This window comes from Ylistrum balloti, unplaced genomic scaffold, assembly GCF_031769215.1.
Source record: "Ylistrum balloti isolate Yb309-2 unplaced genomic scaffold, AGI_CSIRO_Ybal_v1 Utg370584, whole genome shotgun sequence".
Taxonomy (NCBI): domain Eukaryota; kingdom Metazoa; phylum Mollusca; class Bivalvia; order Pectinida; family Pectinidae; genus Ylistrum; species Ylistrum balloti.
The window spans coordinates 981,509-1,005,037 of NW_026782363.1; the positions used below are offsets into that span (position 1 = coordinate 981,509).

Consider the following 23,529-nt stretch of genomic DNA (forward strand, 5'->3'; position numbering starts at 1 on the left):
GCGACGGTATCATTGAGTTGTGATGTCGATATTAATGGCGACGGTATCATTGAGTTGTGATATTAATGGTTATATATTCAGTAGTTTGACATTATTGGTAATTTGGCGATATTTTGTTCCGATGACGATTCCAACAATGACCTTGTCATTTAGAGAATGCTGTTACAACCAAAATCTGCGATTATAACCATGTGATCTGTAGTGTGTAATATGATACTGCCCGTATTTAGAGTCTTCTCGATGTGAGAAAGTGGGCGCCTTCAAATTGTGTAAATTCCGAATTGCAGCATCACAATTACAGGAAACTGGATTATATTGTTATTTCAAATCGTTCTGAAGCGAAGAAAATTTTAAGGGAGATTCAATTATTTAGTCGATGAAATGGCCCGAGAATTAAGTGAGGCAGCCGGTTTAGAAACCGAAATGTGTTTTAACTCCCGTAGAGGAAGCAAATTAATGACACGCTGAGTTCTGCTGTAGCAGTGGCATTCATTTACAAATTCAAAATTCGATTTTTCGTCAGCAAAACACATTAAAACTCTCAAATCTGTTACAAATTCATGTTATGAATTATTAGTTCATAGAAGTGACATAAATTTTTATTTAAGTTCTTTTACATTTTAATATTTATCAAATCAATAACACATTAAGTATATTCTGTATCTGTATATAACTTACAAATACTGCTTATAACATTTTTTCCTCTGTATAGGAATGAAAATTGAGCGCGAAGGACGAACAATCCTTGTATCTACAAACAGTGAGGGTATATTTCTGTGCAATGAGTAAGAGTAACCTGAATTTACTGTCACAATTAATATTAGCAGACAAAATACTGCCTTTGTAACATGATACGAAGGCTGAAAAAGTCGAAAAAAGTCAAATATTTGAAGATAGATCTAACTTGGAATAGGATATATGACAGAATGACGATACTGACGACAGATCTAACTGGGAATAGAATATTAGACAGAATAACGATACTGACGACAGATCTAACTGGGAATAGAATATCAGACAGAATAACGATACTGACGACAGATCTAACTGGGAATAGAATATTAGAGAGAATAACGATACTGACGACAGATCTAACTTGGAATAGAATATTTGAGAGATTAGCGATACTGACGACAGATCTAACTGGGAATAGAATATTTGACAGAATAACGATACTGACGACAGATCTAACTGGGAATAGAATATTTGAGAGACTAGCGATACTGACGACAGATCTAACTGGGAATAGAATATCAGACAGAATAACGATACTGACGACAGATCTAACTGGGAATAGAATATTAGACAGAATAACGATACTGACGACAGATCTAACTTGGAATAGAATATTTGAGAGACTAGCGATACTGACGACAGATCTAACTGGGAATAGAATATTTGACAGAATAACGATACTGACGACAGATCTAACTGGGAATAGAATATTTGACAGAATAACGATACTGACGACAGATCTGACTGGTAATAGAATATTAGACAGAATAACGATACTGACGACATAACTAACTGGGAATAGAATATTAGACAGAATAACAACACTGACGACAGATCTGACTTGGAATAGGATATTTGACAGAATAACGATACTGACGACAGATCTGACTGGGAATAGAATATTTGAGAGACTAGCGATACTGACGACAGATCTAACTGGGAATAGAATATTTGAGAGACTAGCGATACTGACGACAGATCTAACTGGGAATAGAATATTTGACAGATAACGATACTGACGACAGATCTAACTGGGAATAGAATATTTGAGAGACTAGCGATACTGACGACAGATCTAACTTGGAATAGAATATTAGACAGAATAACGATACTGACGACAGATCTGACTGGGAATAGAATATTTGAGAGACTAGCGATACTGACGACAGATCTAACTGGGAATAAAATATTTGAGAGACTAGCGATACTGACGACAGATCTAACTGGGAATAGAATATTTGAGAGACTAGCGATACTGACGACAGATCTAACTGGGAATAGAATATTTGAGAGACTAGCGATACTGACGACAGATCTGACTGGTAATAGAATATTTGACAGAATAACGATACTGACGACAGATCTAACTGGGAATAGAATATTTGACAAATAACGATACTGACGACAGATCTAACTGGGAATAGAATATTTGAGAGACTAGCGATACTGACGACAGATCTAACTGGGAATAGAATATTTGAGAGACTAGCGATACTGACGACAGATCTGACTGGTAATAGAATATTTGACAGAATAACGATACTGACGACAGATCTGACTGGGAATAGAATATTTGACAAATAACGATACTGACGACAGATCTAACTGGGAATAGAATATTTGACAGATAACGATACTGACGACAGATCTGACTGGGAATAGAATATTTGAGAGACTAGCGATACTGACGACAGATCTAACTGGGAATAGAATATTTGAGAGAATAGCGATACTGACGACAGATCTAACTGGGAATAGAATATTTGACAGATAACGATACTGAAGAGATGGCGTGTCTGATCGTTGTGTCTTTAATCTCCAAGAGAAGCTATCCTGGCTGACAAGAGTGACATATAATAGCTGATAGCTTGTTTCGTAATTGTTGTAAAACAAATAAAGTTTAATATAAGGATATGTTTTCTGCTTTATCAAGCTACGCCACCGGAACCTTGTCAGCAGTGCTTTCTAAAATATTTGTACAGTTCTATCCCATTTTGGCGTGTTTTCTCAAAAAACAAAACAATATTATCAATAGAAATAAGATTTCATGTAACGTTTCAAATCATACTGATCTCACTAATCTGTCTGATAGGTCATACATCTCTTCCAGTCTCACGGTCTACCATCAGCTAACGTCTCACCTCACTAATCTGTCTGATAGGTCATACATCTCTTCCAGTCTCACGGTCTACCATCAGCTAACGTCTCACCTCACTAATCTGTCTGATAGGTCATACATCTCTTCCAGTCTCACGGTCTACCATCAGCTAACGTCTCACCTCACTAATCTGTCTGATAGGCCATACATCTCTTCCAGTCTCACGGTCTACCATCAGCTAACGTCTCACCTCACTAATCTGTCTGATAGGCCATACATCTCTTCCAGTCTCACGGTCTACCATCAGCTAACGTCTCACCTCACTAATCTGTCTGATAGTCCATACATCTCTTCCAGTCTCACGGTCTACCATCAGCTAACGTCTCACTAATCTGTCTGATAGACCATACATCTCTTCCAGTCTCACGGTCTACCATCAGCTAACGTCTCACTAATCTGTCTGATAGGCTATACATCTCTTCCAGTCTCACGGTCTACCATCAGCTAACGTCTTCTCTTCCAGTCTCACGGTCTACCATCAGCTAACGTCTTCTCTTCCAGTCTCACGGTCTACCATCAGCTAACGTCTCACTAATCTGTCTGATAGGCCATACATCTCTTCCAGTCTCACGGTCTACCATCAGCTAACGTCTTCTCTTCCAGTCTCACGGTCTACCATCAGCTAACGTCTCACCGCGACAGCTTCTCTAGGAAAGAACTATAAAGTTCATTCAATAATAGTGATGGTTGTTTGGTTTGATCTAGTATTTTTGTCTATATTTACAGGGTTTTTATATTGCAAAAATGTAAATGTAGTCAGACTTTTACTGTGCACCCGCTGTTGTTAGAAATGGGAGTCTGTGATTTTATCAGCTCGCAGACTCCAACCGACAGTCTCTCTGTACCTTTTTTTCGTGACATCATCTCGTTGCCATCTTTCGATTGAAGCCTATGTAACGTTTTCCGAGTAGCACTTATTTTTGTTTGGTTATAACAGAAACGCTCATAAAGTGTTTAGTAATCAAAGTGAAGACCGATTTCCGGGTCCTCAATCCGATCGTAAATGTACGACAAGATTTCTTCAATGTAAAAAAAAAAAGTCGGAGATAACCCGTTTGGCAGTAAACATGTAACAATGGGCTACTGTTTAAAAAGTCTTCATGGTATCGATCGTACAACAACAATGGAAGGAAAGCTGAAGAAACCCTAACGACTGGTCGTGTATAACAGCTTTATTGATACAAACAACTCGTGTATGGGTACAGTTCTATTGGTCTAGACGTGAAAGTGCGGTGACAATTTCCTGCATGAAGTATGTGTCGTCACGATGTGATTTCAATACCATTTAGGTCTGCTTGTGATCGACGTAATCACTGACTATGTGTTATGTGTAATGAGATATTACGTTGCATGTCGGTAATGTTACCAAAATGTATTTGATATGAGAGATGATATGGAAAGGTCGAGAAAGTTGATGGTAAACTCCTTACACCATAGAAGAACTATGGTTTTTCCCATGAACTTAAACGATCCGCTGAAAGGTCCCATCATGAAAACGTTTGACCAGCTGTTGTTCTAATATCCACAGACATCTCCTCAACACTCATTCAATTTGTTCTATTATTCATAGAGATGTCCTCAACACTCACTCAATCTGTTCTAGTATCCACAGACATCTCCTCAACACTCACTCAGTTTGTTCTAGTATCCATAGAGACATCAACACTCACTCAATTTGTTCTAGTATCCATAGAGACATCCTCAACACTTACTCAATTTGTTCTAGTATCCACAGACATCTCCTCAATACTCACTCAGTTTGTTCTAGTATCCATAGAGACATCCTCAACACTCACTCAGTGTGTTCTAGTATCTATAGACATATCCTCAACACTCACTCAGTGTGTTCTAGTATCTATAGACATATCCTCAACACTCACTCAGTGTGTTCTAGTATCTATAGACATATCCTCAACACTCACTCAATTTGATCTAGTATCCATTGAGACATCCTCAACACTCACTCAGTGTGTTCTAGTATCTATAGACATATCCTCAACACTCACTCAGTGTGTTCTAGTATCTATAGACATATCCTCAACACTCACTCAGTGTGTTCTCAGTGTGTTCTAGTATCTATAGACATATCCTCAACACTCACTCAATTTGATCTAGTATCCATTGAGACATCCTCAACACTCACTCAGTGTGTTCTAGTATCTATAGAGATATCCTCAACACTCACTCAGTGTGTTCTAGTATCTATAGACATATCCTCAACACTCACTCAGTGTGTTCTAGTATCTATAGACATATCCTCAACACTCACTCAGTGTGTTCTAGTATCTATAGAGATATCCTCAACACTCACTCAGTGTGTTCTAGTATCTATAGAGATATCCTCAACACTCACTCAGTGTGTTCTAGTATCTATAGACATATCCTCAACACTCACTCAGTGTGTTCTAGTATCTATAGACATATCCTCAACACTCACTCAGTGTGTTCTAGTATCTATAGACATATCCTCAACACTCACTCAGTGTGTTCTAGTATCTATAGACATATCCTCAACACTTACTCAATTTGTAATATCAGGCCTCCAGATATCAGTGCTTCTTTAAATGTAGTTAAATGTATTTTAACACCAGTGTTTAGTGACATGTTTTATAACGTTAGTGGGATCGACTCCTAGTGGAGGCTGTCCCTTCCACTAATTGACTGAATTGTTCAGAGTTCCGTGATACCTACATGTTGGTGGATGGGATATTTACTGCTACATACTATAACTTGGAAGTGTTAACAAAGTGGGCGACATATGTAATTCGTCTCTGCCCAGATGGACGCTTGGCGCCTACTTTTGCAATCCAATAATGGGACCTAACCAGAGAAACCCCCATTATCGTCTGGCGCTACCATATCCGTCTTCTTCTTTAGCTCCAAGGTCAATATGGCAAAAATGTTTATCAAACGGCTCCAACATAGAAAGACAAGTAACGACATTGTTCTTTCGCATTGATTTATGCGGGTCTAAACTGGTTTCGGTTTTGAAATTTTGCTATCAATAGCTAAGGTGATTGGCGATAGTGATCACTCATTGGACACTATTCTGAAATACAGCCCAGACATACCAGTATATATCCCCAAAGACAGCGGAAAACGAGTTCTTTGTAGAAAACGAGGGTTAGACAAGAAAAAGACAGAGCACACAATCTTATTATCACATTTATACAGGTATTTACAGGTAGATTTCTTTCTTCTCCATCATATTCTCTCGTGATCGCTTTGAGATTTAATTTGTTCACAAGTTGTAATGGTATCGTTATTCAATACCACCGACCGTGGCCTGTGGTTGGAGACACAATACAATATCATCCAGTATAACCGACCGTGGCCTGTGGTTGGAGACACCATACAGTATCATCCAGTATAACCGACCGTGGCCTGTGGTTGGAGACACCATACAATATCATCCAGTATAACCGACCGTGGCCTGTGGCTGGAGACACCATACAGTATCATCCAGTATAACCGACCGTGGCCTATGGTTGGAGACACCATACAGTATCATCCAGTATAACCGAATGCGCATGTGGTTGGAGACACCATACAGTATCATCCAGTATAACCGAATGCGCATGTGGTTGAAGACACCATACAGTATCATCCAGTATAACCGAATGTGCCTGTAGTTGGAGACACCATACAGTGTCATCCAGTATAACCGAGTGCGCCTATGGTTGGAGACACCATACAATATCATCCAGTATAACCGAATGCGCCTGTGGTTGGAGACACCATACAGTATCATCTAGTATAACAGATCGTGGCCTGTGGTTGGAGACACCATACAATATCATCCAGTATAACCGAATGCGCTTGTGGTTGGAGACACCATACAGTATCATCCAGTATAACCGAATGCGCATGTGGTTGGAGACACCATACAGTATCATCCAGTATAACCGAATGTGCCTGTAGTTGGAGACACCATACAGTGTCATCCAGTATAACCGAGTGCGCCTATGGTTGGAGACACCATACAGTGTCATCCAGTATAACCGAATGCGCTTGTGGTTGGAGACACCATACAGTATCATCCAGTATAACCGAATGCGCATGTGGTTGGAGACACCATACAGTATCATCCAGTATAACCGAATGTGCCTGTAGTTGGAGACACCATACAGTGTCATCCAGTATAACCGAGTGCGCCTGTGGTTGGAGACACCATACAGTATCATCTAGTATAACAGATCGTGGCCTGTGGTTGGAGACACCATACAATATTATCCAGTATAACCGAATGCGCCTGTGGTTGGAGAAACCATACAATATCATCCAGTATAACCGAATGCGCCTGTGGTTGGAGACACCATTCAGTGTCACCCAGTATAACCGAATGCGCCTGTGGTTGGAGACACCATACAATATCATCCAGTATAACCGAATGCGTCTGTGGTTGGAGACACCATACAGTATCATCCAGTATAACCGAATGCGTCTGTGGTTGGAGACACCATACAATATCATCCAGTATAACCGAATGCGCCTGTGGTTGGAGACACCATACAGTATTATCCAGTATAACCGAATGCGCCTGTGGTTGGAGACACCATACAGTATTATCCAGTATAACCGAATGCGCCTGTGGTTGGAGACACCATACAGTATTATCCAGTATAACCGAATGCGCCTGTGGTTGGAGACACCATACAGTATTATCCAGTATAACCGAATGCGTCTGTGGTTGGAGACACCATACAGTATCATCCAGTATAACCGAATGCGTCTGTGGTTGGAGACACCATACAGTATCATCCAGTATAACCGAATGCGCCTGTGGTTGGAGACACCATACAGTATTATCCAGTATAAGGAAGACAGACTTTCTTTGTTGACTATTTTGAATCAACATTCATAACTAAAGCTTCAACAGAAGTATTTTTTTTAATCCTGTGTCTCCCGTTGAGACAGAAACTTCCGATTTTGTCTAGTATAAGTCACGTTGTTTTTTTTTTCTTTAATGATTTTAAAAGCGGAACTTTTAATTGCAAGATCTGTAGTATACATATTACCATCTGAATTCAGCTATTATCCCGTAAAATACAATGTTCTAGCAGAGATGTTGGAGGTTTGGGAAGCCTGAATCATACCAACTTTAATTTTGTCTACTGTTATTGAATCTGTGTGGTTTAGATAAATGCTGTTGAGAGGTTTTCTTTCTGCAGTGAACCGTGAATAGAACAAACCTACCGTATCGTTATATATTGTCTAGGAGTGTCCATATTCGAACGAAAACTCACCAAACCATCGATAGTACTATCTATATTGTCTTGTGTCGTAGACAACGGGAGAAAGCATATCTATGATTACTTGGCACTGCTGATTCATATGAATGTGAAATATATCAAAGGACAAATATATATACAAGAAAACAGAAAACGTACACAGATAATAACTGTAATTAAACTGCAAACTGTAATTAAAAGTCAACGTCGACAAGAAGAGGGCGGGACCTGAACAAAGGAACCATTTCCCCGGAAACCATTACATCAGCTTGCGACATCTATCACAGTAATTGCAATGTTCGCAACAAGCCTTTGAATATAGAATCAAATGCGACATGTAAACGTCATCGTTGAGAAGGAACTAGAGATAGAAAAGATACCGACCTTCTCAGTTGGTTTCGTTGTGATTGTATACCGTCTCCGTATTTTACATTTACTTTATTACATGCTAACAACGGAATTCATGTGACCATACGTAAGGACCGCCCCTCGATATTACATGCTAACAACTGAATTCATGTGACCATACGTAAGAACCGCCCCTCGACATTACATGCTAACAACTGAATTCATGTGACCATACGTAAGAACCGCCCCTTCGAAAATTTCCATCCTCTACAACTTTACATAGAACTATGGTCTAGCTAGACAAACTGTTACATACGGTCTTAACTTTTATTTCACGCAATGGGAACTTTACATGACTGCCCAGAGCATCCGGAGGTTCCCTCCGTTGATGCAAAGTACACCTGATTGTAAGGGCCTGGTAATTAATTTAATCTAAATACAACTCTGATAATCAAGTTAACCCTTTCTTTTGACTTCTTCCAGCGACGAAGCACTAGCTAAAAATCAGAATAAAAGTTTTAATATCATTATTAGCACTGTCATTTCAACATCACCGCGATTGTGGCACTCTATGCAAAAATAGAATAGATGCCTTCTGCAATTTTGATCTTTTGATAGGAATTTATGAACGTTTTGGAGAAGTTTCAAACTAGCCAGTGTTGTTAAAATGATTTGTTATATTTTTTCTGTGTGCTAGTATACCTAACAGTTTTCACTAACCTGCTTATTATTTCTCTAATGGTGATGTCGCTTTCTGTGGTTTCCATGGAAACCTTTCTTTTGATGTTGTTTTCTATGAATCCACGTTATGTTTATATAGTTTCCTCCCTACATGTTTTAAACCATTTCTTTATTTCTTACTTCCTCGTGTCTACTGCATGTACCTGGTATAATACGAATATTAATTAAGCTAATATATATTAAACACACGGCTACTTAATGTTTGCATTCCCAAATTACATAATAACGTTTTCTTATAGTGAATCTGATATGCTCCTGGGCCATATTCTGGACATGTTCCAGTCTGTACTGAGCGATTTATTACGAGCCTATCACGTGCGTGTCCAAATAACAGGATTGATCATTGTCACTAGACTTGATGACACCGTTAAAAAGTGATTCGGAATGAACAAATTACGGTCATTTGCAAAACTAATCCACTTGGTGTACAGTCCTGAAGTGATCCCACTGAACGTCCACCCTATCCCTGCTGCCTTGTTGGTGTACAGTCCTGAAGTGATTCCACTGAACGTCCACCTTGTTGGTGTACAGTCCTGAAGTGATCCCACTAAACGTCCACCTTGTTGGTGTACAGTCCTGAAGTGAGCCCACTGAACGTCCACCCTATCCCTGCTGCCTTGTTGGTGTACAGTCCTGAAGTGATCCCACTGAACGTCCACCTTGTTGGTGTACAGTCCTGAAGTGATTCCACTGAACGTCCACCTTGTTGGTGTACAGTCCTGAAGTGATCCCACTGAACGTCCACCCTATCCCTCTGCCTTGTTGGTGTACAGTCCTGAAGTGATCCCACTGAACGTCCACCCTATCCCTCTGCCTTGTTGGTGTACAGTCCTGAAGTGATTCCACTGAACGTCCACCTTGTTGGTGTACAGTCCTGAAGTGATCCCACTGAACGTCCACCCTATCCCTCTGCCTTGTTGGTGTACAGTCCTGAAGTGATCCCACTGAACGTCTACCCTATCCCTGCTGCCTTGTTGGTGTACAGTCCTGAAGTGATTCCACTGAACGTCCACCTTGTTGGTGTACAGTCCTGAAGTGATCCCACTGAACGTCCACCCTATCCCTCTGCCTTGTTGGTGTACAGCCCTGAAGTGATCCCACTGAACGTCCACCCTATCCCTGCTGCCTTGTTGGTGTACAGTCCTGAAGTGATTCCACTGAACGTCCACCTTGTTGGTGTACAGTCCTGAAGTGATCCCACTGAACGTCCACCCTATCCCTCTGCCTTGTTGGTGTACAGCCCTGAAGTGATCCCACTGAACGTCCACCCTATCCCTGCTGCCTTGTTGGTGTACAGCCCTGAAGTGATCCCACTGAACGTCCACCCTATCCCTGCTGCCTTGTTGGTGTACAGCCCTGAAGTGATCCCACTGAACGTCCACCCTATCCCTGCTGCCTTGTTGGTGTACAGCCCTGAAGTGATCCCACTGAACGTCCACCCTATCCCTCTGCCTTGTTGGTGTACAGTCCTGAAGTGATTCCACTGAACGTCCACCTTGTTGGTGTACAGTCCTGAAGTGATCCCACTGAACGTCCACCCTATCCCTCTGCCTTGTTGGTGTACAGCCCTGAAGTGATCCCACTGAACGTCCACCCTATCCCTCTGCCTTGTTGGTGTACAGCCCTGAAGTGATCCCACTGAACGTCCACCCTATCCCTGCTGCCTTGTTGGTGTACAGCCCTGAACGCTCTCTACTCTCTATTCTTACCATACATTGTCATATTTATTGATAGATGATTGATTACTGATTACTACAAATTTATTATCAGAATTAGAATGATCTTCTGAACCAAATAACACGATGGAAGCATTATAAATTAGATTTACTCTGCAAGGTACACGAATGATGCAGTGATTACCTACCTGACACTACTGATTACTTAAGCCCGATCTATGACCTACAACTTAATGATCTACCTTTACTGTTAAGGAGAAAATCAACAGACTTTGATGTCTATTGAGACAACCATATCCACCATTCTCACGAGTGCCACGCCTAATAGAAGAGTACAATCTGGTGGTCTTTCAATATATGATAATGTGCTGAGAGAGTGAATCCTGCTATAACGACGATCTCGAAACAATCCGTCTCCTAATTTCATTACATACTGATGATGAGGAAGTAAAGACGAATAAGACCGTTTGTATGTTCGACATTTCTCCGTCACTTGATCAGCTGTCCTACCTATCCGGGTAGATGGTTTGTTTGTTGTCCAACCTATCCGGGTAGATGGTCTGCTTGTTTTAATAGTTTGTTGTCCAACCTCTCCGGGTAGGTGATTAGGTTGTTTTAATAGTTTGTTGTCCTGTCTATCCGGGTAGATGTTTTTTTTTGTTTTAATATTCGTTAGTTACACTACCTGTGTGGAACCTCGGAAATGTTATTTATTATGCAGTATGGTTTCATATAGCCGACGTTATATCATATTTTGCCCTGTTCATTGTTTTTCTGTAACCTGTTATTCTTCTTATTAATATCTCTCAAGTGTTGCGTTTGTGTTTTCTTCCATTAGTAGATAAAATAACACAACGATCAATGCTTCAGGTGCGTGTCCGTAAACAGGGATGAAGGGGCCATAGACTCTTGCAAACATGTGAGCAGCTTCTTAACAAAACTTAGTCGAATAGACTTTCAGGAGATAGAACATCGTTACCACTTAATGTACATATGGAAGAACAACAATTATATTCACTAATCTCATCGCAATCTCGTCTTTATACTTTCCACCTGAGAGGACATAAGAGTACACTTCAGTAGGAGATGACTGTGTAGTCCTCGAAGCGTGACAAATGGTGCAGTGTACGAGAACATTTACTCAAAATATCTGAAAATATGTCTGTTAGTTGGAATTATTTTTTTTAGAAAAATGGTAAATTGGTTGATATGATGTTGTAGATCGTTAGTCAGACATTGTATTGCATTCATAGACCAGAGTACCTGAGGCTCTCACTCAAACATTGTTTAAGAGTATTCTTATATCGAAGTGTGTGAGACCCTCACTCAAACATCGTTTAAGAGTATTCAAATATCGAAGTGTGTGAGACCCTCACTCAAACATTGTTTAAGAGTATTCTTATATCGCAGTGGGTGAGACCCTCACTCAAACATCGTTTAAGAGTATTCTTATATCGAAGTGTGTGAGACCCTCACTCAAACATCGTTTAAGAGTATTCTTATATCGAAGTGTATGAGACCCTCACTCAAACATCGTTTAAGAGTATTCAAATATCGAAGTGTGTGAGACCCTCACTCAAACATTGTTTAAGAGTATTCTTATATCGCAGTGGGTGAGACCCTCACTCAAACATTGTTTAAGAGTATTCTAATATCGCAGTGGGTGAGACCCTCACTCAAACATTGTTTAAGAGAATTTTACATCGAAGTGTGTGAGACCTTCACTCAAACATTGTTTAAGAGAAATGTTACATTGTTGTGTTGTATATAAGAAATGATGTCTAACATTAGTGTGTATGGATCCTGCCTTCAATACCTTCACCAATAGCGACTGCGGCTCTGAAGCCCTAGATTCACAGACGGCAGATGACAAGCATGAGAAGGAATTAGCTCGGTGACTATGTACATGTTTGTAGTTTACAATAATCTTGTTGGTATGCTCGACCCTAGAAAAATACAGGCAAGCTCCCAGACAATATAAACTACGTGAAGTTGTATCTTTAGGAAAGCGTTCTCGACATCATCCCAATTACAGGCCAGGTGTCAGAATATTTATAACTCTGCTAACCATAATTAACTGAATTTGTTACGGCTAGACAAACAAGCAGACTATCACAGTAAATTAGGGATCATTCTGGCTACTGGCCGGTCTGTAATACACACTGCATCAAACAAAGCGTTATATGTAGATCAAGCGCTTAAAAACATTAACATCATCAGTTAACCCCTCTGGACCAGCTACGTAATTCCCATCCATACATAATCCATGCTGCCATATAGAAAAATGGACCAAAGCGATGAACAATGATTGTCATTGTCTATAAGGCGATTGATTTTGATAACAAAATCAATACGTAAAGGACGAACGTACCGTAGACAAGTCAACTCTAATCCGAGTCCGCCCTGCCCGAATCGAATCGACGTCCACTCAGCTCTGAATAAGCCTTACACCAGGTCTTGTTAAATGTCCATTCTAAGTCCATTCTAGTCCGAGTTTTCCCTCGGTCAAGTCTTAACATTGTTCATTCTAATCCGAGTCTGCACTTGGCTGATTTATGTCGATGTCCATTCTAGGACGAGTCGATATTCAGCCGAGTCAAAACGACGTCCTTTCCAGTCAGCGTTCGTCTTCGACCAAGTCTTATTTAAACCCATTCAAGTAAGCGTTGACCCTCGATCAAATCTTTTATAAGTCCATTCAAGTGGGAGTTTGCCTCCGACCAAATCCTTTCGATGTCCGTTCTAGTTGGAGTTTGCCCCAACATTGCATTGTTGCAGTTCAATAATGATCCGCCAACGTCCATTCTAATCAAATGTATTTGTTCAGTTTTTGAAAGCTTTGTAAAGAAAGACGACAAAGGAAAATAAATTAATTAAAAACATAAACTCTTCAAATGTACATTACGTGCTGGCAGAATTCAAATCAGCCATCCCAGGTTGATCCAGGTAAAAGTGTACGTTATAATGATCGTTCCTCACCTGGTCACTGAGTTGCGAAAGTTTGATGTCCTCTCATTTCGACAAAAGTTTCGTTCACTACGTCGTAGTGGACACATTCCTTCAAACGTCGCTTTAAGGACGTATGAAGGTCATGTTTGACTGCAATTAGGAAACACTTAGTTATACTAAAAATTCCAACGTAACATCTTCGATCTTTTGTTTTTTGTTTTGTTTTGTCATACACTTTTTATGTATGGTTCCATATTTTGGATTGAAAAAGTACTCATGAGGGGACGACCACTTAACCAGTTCTGTTCTGGACGTTGATGAAGCAGCTTTGTTCTGGTCGTTGATGAACCAGTTTTGTTCTGATCTTTGATAAAGTAGCTTTGTTCTGGTCGTTGATGAACCAGATTTGTTCTGATCTTTGATGAAGCAGCTTTGTTCTGGTCGTTGACGAACCAGTTTTGTTCTGGTCTTTGTTGAACCAGTTTTGTTCTGGTCTATGTTGAACCAGTTTTGTTCTGGTCGTTGATGAACCAGTTTTGTTCTGTTCGTTGATGAACCAGTTTTTGTCTGGTCGTTGATGAACCAGTTCTGTTCTGGTCGTTGATGGACCAGTTCTGTTCTGGTCGTTGATGGACCAGTTTTGTTCTGGTCGTTGATGGACCAGTTCTGTTCTGTTCGTTGATGAACCAGTTTTGTTCTGGTCGTTGATGAACCAGTTTTGTTCTGTTCGTTGATGAACCAGTTTTTGTCTGGTCGTTGATGGACCAGTTCTGTTCTGGTCGTTGATGGACCAGTTCTGTTCTGGTCGTTGATGGACCAGTTTTGTTCTGGTCGTTGATGGACCAGTTCTGTTCTGTTCGTTGATGAACCAGTTTTGTTCTGGTCGTTGATGAACCAGTTTTGTTCTGTTCGTTGATGAACCAGTTTTTGTCTGGTCGTTGATGGACCAGTTCTGTTCTGGTCGTTGATGGACCAGTTCTGTTCTGGTCGTTGATGAACCAGTTTTGTTCTGGTCGTTGATGGACCAGTTTTGTTCTGGTCGTTGATGAACCAGTTTTGTTCTGGTCGTTGATGGACCAGTTCTGTTCTGGTCGTTGATGGACCAGTTTTGTTCTGGTCGTTGATGGACCAGTTTTGTTCTGGTCGTTGATGGACCAGTTCTGTTCTGGTCGTTGATGGACCAGTTCTGTTCTGGTCGTTGATGGACCAGTTCTGTTCTGGTCGTTGATGGACCAGTTCTGTTCTGGTCGTTGATGGACCAGTTCTGTTCTGGTCGTTGATGGACCAGTTCTGTTCTGGTCGTTGATGGACCAGTTTTGTTCTGGTCGTTGATGGACCAGTTCTGTTCTGGTCGTTGATGGACCAGTTCTGTTCTGGTCGTTGATGGACCAGTTTTGTTCTGGTCGTTGATGGACCAGTTTTGTTCTGGTCGTTGATGAACCAGTTCTGTTCTGGTCGTTGATGAACCAGTTTTGTTCTGGTCGTTGATGGATCTTCTGTTGTCCGTTCATCATTGCGATGGTAATTTATCGCACCTCGTTTTATAAGATCAGATGTTTTTGTGGTTTTGTTCGGATGTTTCCGTAACAATTAAATCACATCCTTTGACTAACATTATATTGATTCGTTTGTGCTTTTAGAACGTTGCCTTCTTTATGCCATCACGTGACAGTTCGAGTTTTATTAGCAGCAGTATGGTAATTGACAATAAAGGTTACTTTGATTAAAGTGTTGAAGATTTACAAACACACACTCAACTGTTAGTGGATCAACATTAGCCATCTGATCGGGTATCTATTTAATTATCGTTCTATCTTGCGTCCATATTCACTTGTGTTCGTGAGATTTGTCACATTGTAGCTGACTGTTGGAACGTTAAATCTCAACGCTCAAATGGTTTGTCCTCAAATAAATTTGAAATAATGTACTTGGTATTCTGTATCATTGAAGATCAGTCTGCAAGAAAACAATCGATCGAGTTTGGACTCCATACTCCTGACATAGATTTATCAAGAATAAATTGAAGGCGTTTTTCCATATTTCAAATGTTCAGTTCAGTTCAGTTTCCAAGACTAAAAACGTTTACTAATGAACTGACGGTGTGATATTGTTTCTTTTATAGTGACAGTTAATCGTGATATTGTCTCTGAAACATTGATATTTTCTCTGTAATATTGATAATGAGACGTGATATTGTCTCTGTAATATTGATAGTGAGACGTGATATTGTCTCTGTAATATTGATAGTGAGACGTGATATTGTCTCTATAATATTGATAGTGAGACGTGATATTGTCTCTGTAATATTGATAATGAGACGTGAAATTGTCTCTGTAATATTGATAATGAGACGTGATATTTTCTCTGTAATATTGATAGTGAGACGTGATATTGTCTCTGTAACATTGATAGTGAGACGTGATATTGTCTCTGTAATATTGATAGTGAGACGTGATATTTTCTCTGTAATATTGATAGTGAGACGTGATGTTGTCTCTATAATATTGATAGTGAGACTTGATATTGTCTCTGTAATATTGATAGTGAGACGTGATATTGTCTCTGTAATATTGATAGTGAGACGTGATATTGTCTCTGTAATATTGATAGTGAGACATGATATTACATTTGAAACAGTCGTAGAAAGACAATATTCCCTCGGTGATAGTGCAAGGTGATATTCCGCTTTTAACCCTGGTCTCAGTAACGTTTGGATAATGATTAAGTCAATGCTATACGCGGGAAGGAGAACGGTTATCATAATGATATCTATGCATTTTATGTCATTCATCAAATTTCTTTAATGGATTAGAATTTAAAAGCGTCCGTGGTTCTCCAATTAAAATTTGCTACTGCTTGGAGTCATTGGTTAACTTCTGCATATGAATGAGCTCAACTGCCGTGTGGAGCTCTCAGTTTCTCTCTGTATGTCGTTGTACGATATGAAGCTGGACGTATCTGATGCTCGTTAGTTGCCTGTTGGTTCGGTTGTTGTATGCCTTGTTCTGATTTGAGAACGTGACATGACTTAATTGAATTGACCAAAGTTTACATTCTCGGTTTCTTTGATGAAGCAGGAGACGCTTGCTCTTCTGGAACACCTGATCATATTGTCCTTGTACTTTTTGGGATTCTGTATTCTCTAATCCAGATTTACATGTATTATTGATGTTTCGTACAATACACTATATTCGCTGTATAAGCAGTGTTTCTGCAAATTACTTTGAAAAAGTTTGGCAACAAGGTGCAATTTCTCTTTGGTAATGCCGGCAATGTATGTCGTTCTCCATCAAACATGGCTATTGTGTGAATTTCTCTTTAGTAGTGCCGGCAATGTGTGTCGTTCTCCATCAAACTAGGGTAGTGTGTGAATTTCTCTTTAGCAGTTCCGGCGATGTATGTCGTTTTCCATCAAACTTGGGTAGTGTGCGAATTTCGCTTCAGTAGTGCCGGCAAGGTGTGTCGTTCTTCATCAAACTTCGCTAGTGTGCGAATTTCTCTCTCTAGTATCGCTAATGAACGGCATTCTTTATCTTCTTGTCCCGCTAACATACCAAGTTCTTTTTCTAGACCACTAATTATCTAATCTCATTTATGTTAAGAAATGCCTTTTTGTAGATTCGTCTGTTTCGTTATCTGTCGCGTGACTGGAACATTAGCGTTATTGTTTATTAGGAAAAAGAACACCTATTGATCTTCGTTGATGTGTGGGGTTCACTTTCCAACTGGATCATCCTTATCAGCGATAAATTATCACCTCTGATGACGAAATAGTTGCCCGGACCTCACTCAATGTCCAAACTCATCAATGTTATCGGTTCAGTGTTAATTATATCTACAATCAAGAGATGCACCGCTACAGAGTGCCGAGGATGTTTCTGGCTGTCGGTGATAACAGAGAAGGGCGTTCGTATTCACATCCACGTTGTGTGATACAAGCGTATAATTTGCATGAGCGTAGCATTACACTACTGAGTTTGGTCGTAATTGTTCCAGTCGCAACACCCTGGAAAGACTCTTGTCTGGTTATGAGTAGTGTACAGTATAATCAAGAAATATCTAGTTATCAGTTCATATCCCCTTCGTAGAAAATTTTGGATCAGGTATTTCTAAGAGATCAAAACTTTTAGTTCAAGATTCTAGAGACATGGCTAGTTTAAAAAGACACGTATCTAATCGTATGTCTGAACGTCCGTGCCATTGTTCCTCTTCAGTCTTAAACCATGTCCTTTCTCTGTCTCGTCACGCAATCTAAGTAGCTGTGTTGCACCTCAATTCATACATTCTCGACACAATACAATAACAATGCTATCCCTTTCTAAATAACGTGTTGCTGAAAATGCTACTGATCCATGTTGTCCCAGTGTGGCGGTATAAATTTAGCTCAGAAACAAACCGCTCTAAAAACGGAATTGTAGCTATTAAAGTACACGACAGACGACCTTCATTTGACTGTTTGACCTTTAGACGTTGTTTACAATAAACGCGTTTGACAAGTCCATCGATCGCATGCAGTTCATGTCTGTATGTGTAGGGGTGACGTCAGATTAACTGATAACTAGAAAAAAAATTTGTCCTCTGTAACTTAATATATTTAAATAGAAAGGTGTTATTAGGTCCATTCATCAGTCCTCAGAAATGTCCCAACAAACCTCAATATCCTGTGAGGCTTTTATTGGCACGACGAAATGTTCAGTCATTGGTTGGTTAGGGGGTTTCGTTTCCTTGGCACTACCTATCGCTTGGAGGTTTAAGATACAAAGACCTTACAACAAGACAGGCTCTTATTGTGTGTGGAACTTTATTTATCGCGAATCCACAACCATCAATATGGTGCTCCGAGAACCCAAGATAAACAAAACACTCACTTCCTGTAATTAGGACTCGCACAATATATACAAGGATCCCCTAGCAACAATATGTTCACTTCCTGTAATTAGGACTCGCACAATATATACAAGGATCCCCTAACAACAATATGTTCACTTCCTGTAATTAGGACTCGCACAATATATAGCAGGATCCCCTAACAACAATATGTTCACTTCCTGTAATTAGGACTCGCACAATATATAGCAGGATCCCCTAACAACAATATGTTCACTTCCTGTAATTAGGACTCGCACAATATATACAAGGATCCCCTAGCAACAAGATGTTCACTTCCTGTAATTAGGACTCGCACAATATATAGCAGGATCCCCTAACAACAATATGTTCACTTCCTGTAATTAGGACTCGCACAATACATAGCAGGATCCCCTAACAACAATATGTTCACTTCCTGTAATTAGGAGGAGGATCCCCTAACAACAAGATGTTCACTTCCTGTAATTAGGGCACAATATATACAAGGATCCCTTAACAACAATATGTTCATTTCCTGTAATTAGGACTCGCACAATATATACAAGGATCCCCTAACAACAATATGTTCACTTCCTGTAATTAGGACTCGCACAATATATACAAGGATCCCCTAACAACAATATGTTCACTTCCTGTAATTAGGACTCGCACAATATATAGCAGGATCCCCTAGCAACAATATGTTCACTTCCTGTAATTAGGATTCTCACAATATGTACTTACCAGGAACCCCTAACAACAAGATATTCACGTCCTGTAATTGGAACTCGCACAATATGTACTTACCAGGATCCCCTAACAACAGGATGTTCACTTCCTGTAATTGGAACTCGCACAATATGTACTTACCAGGATCCCCTAACAACAAGATGTTCACTTCCTGTAATTGGAACTCGCACAATATGTACTTACCAGGATCCCCTAACAACAAGATGTTCACTTCCTGTAATTAGGATTCTCACAATATGTACTTACCAGGAACCCCTAACAACAAGATGTTCACGTCCTGTAATTGGAACTCGCACAATATGTACTTACCAGGATCCCCTAACAACAAGATGTTCACTTCCTGTAATTAGGACTCGCAAAATATGTACTTACCAGGATCCCCTAACAACAAGATGTTCACTTCCTGTAATTAGGACTCTCAAAATACATAGCTGGAACCCCTAACAACAAGATGTTCACTTCCTGTAATTAGGACTCGCACAATATGTACTTACCAGGATCCCCTAACAACAAGATGTTCACTTCCTGTAATTGGGTATCGCACAATATGTACTTACCAGGAACTCCTAACAACAAGATGTTCACTTCCTGTAATTAGGACTCGCACAATATGTACTTACCAGGATCCCCTAACAACAAGATGTTCACTTCCTGTAATTAGGACTCGCACAATATATAGCAGGATCCCCTAACAACAAGATGTTCACTTCCTGTAATTAGGACTCGCACAATATGTACTTACCAGGATCCCCTAACAACAAGATGTTCACGTGCTGTTATTGAATAAGACCGTAACAGTGAGATCCCCGGGATACCTGTACATCACAATTAGGTATCCAGAAGTTAGCGTTGCTTGACACACTGTAGATAAAAGGAAAGACTATTGTTGTTTGTTATAGAAGTTATTGCTTTTAATTGCCAGCACTCGGCCGTCTGACGTAAAGTCTTAATCACTGTTCTATGCTTGTTAGATGCCGTGACCTATGCGAGTGGATAGATTGGTGTTTTTTTAAAGCGTTCCTCGATCACCAGATTCTTTTCATTAAATAAACATGTTCCGTACAGATGATGTTGTTTACGGTGGTGCATACCTCACAGTACTTAGGGTTGTCTGTTTTGAGATGATGTACGATCCATGCCTCTGTGTTGATACGTGTGGTGTAGTACAGATTTATTATACAGTTTAGACCAGGGATGGACTCCCGGTTACCTTTGCACGTACAACATGAGAATATGTGTTCGATTTCCAACAACGTAACCTTTATTGATTTTCAGAATACATACCAAGATTTATTAAATTCATATTGAACTGTTGCTATTGAACACAGCGACCGATGTTCGCCTTAATCTATTAAATCCTCGTCGATGATTAAAACACAATTCCAAAGCAATCTATATAATTGACTGTACATAATGAAGAAGACCTGATACAATGTTGATGTGATCTCTATTAATGGCTACGGTTCTCTACATCAGGGCTGTTAAATATATGTTAAATGTCAAGATGACATCTGATTGATAAAATATTTTTATTGTAAAAGTAACTTTTAATTGTTTTTTTATGTAATCCTGAGCCAATCCATATGACTAATAAATCCGTTCGTTTGGTATTTACTTGTTAGTTATCTTCACTTCACTTCAGGTATATACTTATCGCCATTTAAAACTAATCGCACTGTTAAAACTCAGCAAATGTTCAATCCTTCTAAGAATTCAGCCATTTTATTTATTTATTTATTTTTTTTTTCATTCGTTTTATTATAATTTCTTACGATTCAATTGTGTCCGAAGCTTTCTGATATTGTTTCTTGTGTTTGTGTTGTCCTTAGTCCGTGTGTTTACATAGCACGGGGCTTTACTGACCATGTCTTGTAAGATGATAAACATGGCGGATTCCTTTTTCTTCTAGTTGTGTTTAAGAATGTCTATTCTACCATGGATTCCTAATCCATTATATATTCTTGCATTAAGTCTATAGATTATTCAGTATTTGTGTCAATACACATCCAGTTTTTCAGCGTATCTGTTCCAACAATACAAAACAGATTAATTTGTTCTACTGGTCGATCTGAATCGTATCTGCGCAGTCAACAACAATTAATTGACAAAGAAGTACAAAGCGTGTTCTTTACCCTGATTCTTACCTTATCAATTCAGAGGTCAAAGGCGACATCGCGTGTAAGCCACCATTTTTTCCTCGCTCTACAAATGAGGACTACCAAAGACAGCCTTATGGCTGACAAGACGTGTGGCAAAAGACGTTAAATATGAATAAAAGCAAGATTTATTGCACGACAAGCAGCCGTTATATAAATTGAATTATTTCCCCTCGGACTGTATTTGTTACATGTACCATAGTTACCCAGAAAAAAAAGTCATGAGGAGCTTTTATCGCTATAACGCGAGGCGCTGGAGTTTGTGAGATTCCGTGATAATCACAACAATGGAAACAATAAGGTTGTTAAGATGAGACAGGAAGGAAGAGTTTTGAAAATTCACTTTTATATCAGTCATTGTGAAGTAATTCCCGTAAAATGGTCCTCTCCTGGTTTGTATCATTCTAGAGTTTCCAAGTCATTGTGTCATACAATGTGTCTTTGTGTCATTACAGGGACGTTCATATCCGGTTTGTCGATCCTGTGCTGTACCAGAGCCAAAACGAAAGAAACGAGCAAGAAGAAAATTGTTCTCGTAAATACGTGGGTGGCCTTTCTCCAGTTTATCACCGCCTTCATCCTTCTCCTGGGCTGGATCTGGAGTATCATGTGGGGCGTGGCCTTTATGTCCATATCAGGTAAAGTAGACAGATGTAACAAATTGTGGGCGTGGCCTGTATGTCAATAACAGGTAAAGTAGTCGGATGTAACAAATTGAGGGCGTGACCTTCATATCCATATCAGGTCAAGTAGACAGATGTAACAATTTGAAGGCGTGGCCTTCATGTCCATATCAGGTCGAGTAGACAGATGTAACAATTTGAAGGCGTGGCCTATATGTCAATACCAGGTAAAGTAATAGGATGTTACAAATTGAGGGCGCGGCCTTCATGTCCAAATCAAATCATATCAGTCTGTTAAAATCTCTAAATCAGTGGGATTGATATTTTTTTCACAATATAGGCGTAGTGAAGACTCCCTTTCCATATAAGTATGAATCTTCTTATGAAAGGCATTTTTACATTGTCCGATTAACCTTCAGGTCCACATCTAAACAAACTTGTAACATACTCTATATCACGCGGGATTGGTGTTTTTTACATTGTCCGATTAACCTTCAGGTCCACATCTAAACAAACTTGTAACATTCTTTACATCACAAGGGATTGGTGTTTTTTTACATTGTCAGATTAACCTTCAGGTCCACATCTAAACAAACTTGTAACATTCTTTATATCACAAGGGATTGGTGTTTTGTTTTTTTTTTACATTGTCAGATTAACCTTCAGGTCTACATCTAGTAAAACTTGTAACATACTCTATCACAAGGGATTGGTGTTTTTATCACATTGTCGGATTAACCTTCTAGTCCACATCTAGTAAAACTTGTAGCATACTTTATATCACGCGGGATTGGTGTTTATTACATCAGATTAACCTTCAGGTCTACATCTAGTAAAACTTGTAACATGCTCTATATCACAGCGAGATTTATACTTTTTCACGTGGTGTGCATGAATTTCAAATTTCTATTTTGTAAAACTAGTAATTAGAAGAAAAAAATCTGCTTTTCGATCAGTAAATTGGTAACTAAATGGCTAGTGGTTGTTGTCATTTCAAGGAAACACAATCCGTTTCTCGGATTACGAATATTACAGAAGATATGGCAAATATTTAACAAATCAAAAAATCCTATTTAAATGAAAAAAATCTTTAAAATTGAATTATGTAACTTAAGTGCATATCTTTAACGAATGATGTGATCTGTTATTCAATCACAACACGATACTGGGTTTTAGACTTTTTACATTGAATTTACTTCAGAAATCTTTTCCAAACATGCGTTGACACTGCACGAGAGATTGCGTGCTCGCGTGTCAGATTGGGCCTCGGCTTCCCGTTGAATAATCCTTGTAACGTTATTTGACATTTAATGA

At 39.5% G+C, this 23,529-nt stretch overlaps 1 protein-coding gene across 1 annotated transcript in view; it reads left to right on the forward strand.

Moving 5' to 3' along the window:
* Window positions 1–23,529, forward strand: part of LOC132556718 (uncharacterized) — a 51,074-nt gene that overhangs the window by 26,029 nt on the left and 1,516 nt on the right. Inside the window, exon 2 of the mRNA XM_060221160.1 lies at window positions 22,048–22,230. Coding sequence (XP_060077143.1) covers window positions 22,048–22,230 — 183 coding nt within the window. The remainder of the gene's footprint in view (window positions 1–22,047; window positions 22,231–23,529) is intronic.